The sequence below is a fragment of the Scyliorhinus torazame genome, chromosome 5, assembly GCF_047496885.1.
Source record: "Scyliorhinus torazame isolate Kashiwa2021f chromosome 5, sScyTor2.1, whole genome shotgun sequence".
In the NCBI taxonomy this organism is placed as follows: domain Eukaryota; kingdom Metazoa; phylum Chordata; class Chondrichthyes; order Carcharhiniformes; family Scyliorhinidae; genus Scyliorhinus; species Scyliorhinus torazame.
The window spans coordinates 4,826,307-4,832,306 of record NC_092711.1 but is presented as its reverse complement, the minus strand read 5'-3'; the positions used below and the strand labels follow the sequence as shown (position 1 = coordinate 4,832,306).

At 56.8% G+C, this 6,000-nt stretch overlaps 1 protein-coding gene across 1 annotated transcript in view; it reads left to right on the top strand.

Moving 5' to 3' along the window:
* Positions 1–786: 786 nt before the first annotated feature.
* The window catches only part of LOC140418148 (purine nucleoside phosphorylase-like), a 56,415-nt gene continuing 51,201 nt past the window's right edge, over positions 787–6,000 (top strand). The window contains exons 1-2 of the mRNA XM_072501569.1: positions 787–999; positions 3,763–3,866. Of these exons, the coding sequence (XP_072357670.1) occupies positions 789–999; positions 3,763–3,866 (315 nt within the window). The 5' untranslated portion in view covers positions 787–788. The remainder of the gene's footprint in view (positions 1,000–3,762; positions 3,867–6,000) is intronic.

Genomic DNA, 6,000 nt, shown 5'->3' with positions numbered 1-6,000 from the left:
CCTCTCTCTCTCAGGGAGATATCTGTACACTGACTGGTGTCTCTCAGTCCCCTCTCTCTCAGGGAGATATCTGTACACTGACTGGTGTCTCTCAGTCCCCTCTCTCTCTCAGGGAGATATCTGTACACTGACTGGTGTCTCTCAGTCCCCTCTCTCTCTCTCAGGGAGATATCTGTACTGACTGGTGTCTCTCAGTCCCCTCCCTCTCTCAGGGAGATATCTGTACTGACTGGTGTCTCTCAGTCCCCTCCCTCTCTTATAAATGTAGACAATGCAATTCTTTTTTTCCAATTACGGGGCAATTTAGCGTGGCCAATCCACCTCGCCTGCACATCTTTGGGTTGTGGGGGTGAGACCCAGGTCACACGGGGAGAATGTGCAAACTCCCCACGGACGGTGACCCGGGGCCGAGATCGAACCCGGGTCCTCGGCGCAGTGCTAACCCTCGCGCCATCCTTAACCCAGCACGACAGCACCGTGGTTGGCACAGTTGCTTCACAGCTCCAGGGTCCCGGGTTCGATCCCCGGCTGGGGTCACTGTCTGTGCGGAGTCTGCACGTCCTCCCCCCCGTGTCTGCGTGGGTTTCCTCCGGGTGCCCCGGTTTCCTCCCACAGTCCAAAGATGTACAGGGTGAGATGGATCGGCCGGGATAAGCTGCCCTTAGGTTAGATGGGTTACTGGGTTATGGGGATAGGGTGGAGGTTGGACTTAAGTGGGGTGCTCGGTCCAAGGCTTGGGTTCGATCGCCTCCTTCTGCACTGTACAATCTATAATTCTGTGCTTAGGAATGGATTCCCAGCATGGACCGTCTCTTTCTCGCTCCCTCAGGTATTCGTACGAGCAATATAAGGCCACGGCTGATTGGCTGCTAGCCCACACCAATCGCAGGCCATCCATCGCCATTATCTGTGGCTCGGGCTTGGGGGGACTGGCGGACACGTTGAAGGATCAAGTGGTCTTCAAATACTGTGATGTTCCCAACTTTCCCCAGAGCACAGGTAATGTCACACATCTCCGTATGAAATCCCCAATCGTCCAAACGTTCACTCCCACTGCGCACAATCCCAATGGACCCAAACCCCTTCCCGTTCACTCCCACTGTGCACAATCCCAATGGACCCAAACCCCTTCCCGTTCACACCCACTGTACACAATCCCAATGGACCCAAACCCCTTCCCGTTCACTCCCACTGTACACAATCCCAATGGACCCAAACCCCTTCCCGTTCACTCCCACTGGACACAATCCCAATGGACCCAAACCCCTTCCCGTTCACTCCCACTGTACACAATCCCAATGGACCCAAACCCCTTCCCGTTCACTCCCACTGTACACAATCCCAATGGACCCAATCCCCATCCCGTTCACACCCACTGTACACATTCCCAATGGACCCAAACCCCTTCCCGTTCACTCCCACTGTACACACTCCCAATGGACCCAAACCCCTTCCCGTTCACTCCCACTGTACACAAACCCAATGGAACCAAACCCCTTCCCGTTCACTCCCACTGTACACAATCCCAATGGACCCAAACCCCTTCCCGTTCACTCCCACTGTACACTATCCCAATGGAACCAAACACCTTCCCGTTCACTCCCATTATGCACAATCCCAATGGACCCAAACCCCTTCCCGTTCACTCCCACTGTACACAATCCCAATGGACCCAAACCCCTTCCCGTTCACTCCCATTATGCACAATCCCAATGGACCCAAACCCCTTCCCGTTCACTCCCACTGTACACAATCCCAATGGACCCAAACCCCTTCCCGTTCACTCCCACTGTACACAATCCCAATGGACCCAAACCCCTTCCCGTTCACTCCCACTGTACACAATCCCAATGGACGCAAACCCCTTCCCGTTCACTCCCACTGTACACTATCCCAATGGACCCAAACCCCTTCCCGTTCACTCCCACTGTACACAATCCCAATGGACCCAAACCCCTTCCCGTTCACTCCCACTGTACACAATCCCAATGGACCCAAACCCCTTCCCGTTCACTCCCACTGTACACAATCCCAATGGACCCAAACCCCTTCCCGTTCACTCCCACTGTACACAATCCCAATGGACCCAAACCCCTTCCCGTTCACTCCCACTCTACACAATCCCAATGGACCCAAACCCCTTCCCGTTCACTCCCACTGTGCACAATCCCAATGGACCCAAACCCCTTCCCGTTCACTCCCACTGTGCACATTCCCAATGGACCCAAACCCCTTCCCGTTCACTCCCACTGTACACAATCCCAATGGACGCAAACCCCTTCCCGTTCACTCCCACTGTACACAATCCCAATGGACCCAAACCCCTTCCCGTTCACTCCCACTGTACACAATTCCAATGGACCCAAACCCCTTCCCGTTCACTCCCACTGTACACAATCCCAATGGACACAAACCCCTTCCCGTTCACTCCCACTGTACACAATCCCAATGGACCCAAACCCCTTCCCGTTCACTCCCACTGTACACAATCCCAATGGACCCAAACCCCTTCCCGTTCACTCCCACTGTACACAATCCCAATGGACCCAAACCCCTTCCCGTTCACTCCCACTGGACACAATCCCAATGGACTCAAACCCCTTCCCGTTCACTCCCACTGTACACAATCCCAATGGATCCAAACCCCTTCCCGTTCACTCCCACTGTACACAATCCCAATGGACCCAAACCCCTTCCCGTTCACTCCCACTGTACACAATCCCAATGGACCCAAACCCCTTCCCGTTCACTCCCACTGTACACAATCCCAATGGTCCCAAACCCCTTCCCGTTCACTCCCACTGTACACAATCCCAATGGACCCAAACCCCTTCCCGTTCACTCCCATTGTACACAATCCCAATGGATCCAAACCCCTTCCCGTTCTCTCCCACTGTACACAATCCCAATGGACCCAAACCCCTTCCCGTCCACTCCCACTGTACACAATCCCAATGGACCCAAACCCCTTCCCGTTCACTCCCACTGTACACAATCCCAATGGACCCAAACCCCTTCACGTTCACTCCCACTGTCCACAATCCCAATGGACCCAAACCCCTTCCCGTTCACTCCCACTGTACACAATCCCAATGGACCCAAACCCCTTCCCGTTCACTCCCACTGTGCACATTCCCAATGGACCCAAACACCTTCCCGTTCACTCCCACTGTACACAATCCCAATGGACCAAAACCCCTTCCTGTTCACTCCCACTGTACACAATCCCAATGGACCCAAACCCCTTCCCGTTCACTCCCACTGTACACAATCCCAATGGACCCAAACCCCTTCCCGTTCACTCCCACTGTACACAATCCCAATGGACCCAAACACCTTCCCGTTCACTCCCACTGTACACAATCCCAATGGACCCAAACACCTTCCCGTTCACTCCCACTGTACACAATCCCAATGGACCCAAACCCCTTCCCGTTCACTCCCCCTGTGCACAATCCCAATGGACCCAAACCCCTTCCCGTTCACTCCCACTGTGCACAATCCCAATGGACCCAAACCCCTTCCCGTTCACTCCCACTGTACACAATCCCAATGGATCCAAACCCCTTCCCGTTCACTCCCACTGTACACAATCCCAATGGACACAAACCCCTTCCCGTTCACTCCCACTGTACACAATTCCAATGGACCCAAACCCCTTCCCGTTCACTCCCACTGTACACAGTCCCAATGGACAGCCCCCTGTTCGCTATGTTTTGGTTGGCGTGATGGAGGTTCTGGGACCATGTGTTTTTGTTACAGTGTCTGGCCACGCGGGCCGCCTAGTCTTCGGGTCACTGAACGGGAAGATGTGCGTGTGCATGCAGGGTCGCTTCCATTTCTACGAGGGTCATCCTGTGTGGAAGGTAAGGGGATGGGGTTGTGTCGGGGAAGGGGGGAGGGCGGAAGAGCTGATTCTTCACTAGGTGGAGGAGCTTAGGGTGAATCTGGGGGGTCCGTGGTCAGTTTTGGGGGTTTGTGGTGAATCTGGGGCGTCCGGGGTCAGTTTAAGGCATTTGGGGTGAATCTGGGGGATCCCGGGTCAGTATTGGGGGTTTGGGGTGAATCCCGGGGTTCCGGGGTCAGTATTGGGGGTTTGGGGTGTGTCTGGGGGGTCTGGGGTCAGTATTGGGGGTTTGGGGTGAATCTGGGGGGTCTGGGGTCAGTATTGGGGGTTTGGGGTGAATCTCGGGGGTCTGGGGTCAGTATTGGGGGTTTGGGGTGAATCTCGGGGGTCTGGGGTCAGTATTGGGGGTTTGGGGTGAATCCGGGGGGTCCAGGGTCAGTATTGGTGGTTTGGGGTGAATCTCGGGGGTCTGGGGTCAGTATTGGGGGTTTGGGGTGAATCTGGGGGGTCCGGGGTCAGTATTGGTGGTTTGGGGTGAATCTCGGGGGCCGGGGTCAGTATTGGGAGTTGGGGCGAATCCCGGGGGTCCGGGGTCCGTATTGGGGGTTTGGGTTGTATCGGGGGGGGTCCGGGGTCAGTATTGGGGGTTTGGGTTGTATCGGGGGGGTCCGGGGTCAGTATTGGGGGTTTGGGGTGTATCTGGGGGGCCGGGGTCAGTATTGGGGGTTTGGGGTGAATCTGGGGGTATGGGGTCAGTATTGGGAGTTTGGGGTGAATCTGGGGGGTCTGGGGTCAGTATTGGGGGTTGGGGTGAATCTGGGGGGGCTGGGGTCAGTATTGGGGTGTTTGGGGTGAATCCCGGGGGTCTGGGGTCAGTATTGGGGGTTGGGGTGAATCTGGGGGGTCCGGGGTCAGTATTGGGGGTTGGGGTGATAACCGGGGGGCCGGGGTCAGTATTGCGGGTTTGGGGTGATTACCGGGGGTCCGGGGTCAGTATTGGCGGTTTTGGGGTGAATCTCGGGGGTCGGAGGTCAGTATTGGGGGTTTGGGGTGAATCTCGGGGGTCCGGGGTCAGTATTGGGGGTTTGGGGTGAATCTGGGGGGTCTGGGGTCAGTATTGGTCGTTTGGGGTGAATCTCGGGGGTTCGGGGTCAGTATTGGGGGTTTGGGTGAATCTTGGGGGTCTGGGGTCAGTATTGGGGGTTTGGGGTGAATCCCGGGGGTCCGGGGTCAGTATTGGGGGTTGGGGTGAATCTCGGGGGGGCCGGGGTCAGTATTGGGGGTTTGGGGTGAATCTCGGGGGGCCGGGATCAGTATTGGGGGTTTGGGGTGAATCTGGGGGGTCCGGGGTCAGTATTGGGGGTTTGGGGTGAATCTTGGGGGTCTGGGGTCAGTATTGGGGTTTGCGGTGATTACCGGGGGGCCGTGGTCAGTATTAGGGGTTTGGGGTGAATCTGGGGGGTCCGGGGTCAGTATTGGGGATTTGGGGTGAATCTGGGGGTTCCGGGGTCAGTATTGGGGGTTTGGGGTGAATCTCGGGGGTCGGAGGTCAGTATTGGGGGTTGGGGTGAATCTCGGGGGTCGGAGGTCAGTATTGGGGGTTGGGGTGAATCTGGGGGGTCCGGGGTCAGTATTGGGGGTTTGGGGTGAATCTGGGGGGTCCGGGGTCAGTATTGGGGGTTTGGGGTGAATCTGGTGGGTCCGGGGTCAGTATTGGGGGTTTGGGGTGAATCTGGGGGGTCTGGGGTCAGTATTGGGGGTTTGGGGTGAATCTGGGGGGTCTGGGGTCAGTATTGGGGGTTTGAGGTGAGTCTCGGTGGTCCGGGGTCAGTATTGGGGATTTGGGGGGTCTGGGGTCACTATTGGGGGTTTGGGGTGAATCTCGGGGGTCCGGGGTCAGTATTGGGGGTTTGGGGTGAATCTCGGGGGTCCGGGATCAGTATTGGGGGTTTGGTGTGAATCTCGGGGGTCCGGGGTCAGTATTGGGGGTTTGGGGTGAATCTGGGGGGTCTGGGGTCAGTATTGGGGGTTTAGGGTGAATCTCGGGGGGGCCGGGGTCAGTATTGGGGGTTTGGGGTGAATCTGGGGGGTCCGGGGTCAGTATTGGGGGTTTGGGGTGAATCTGGGTGTTCCGGGGTCAGTATTGGGGGTTT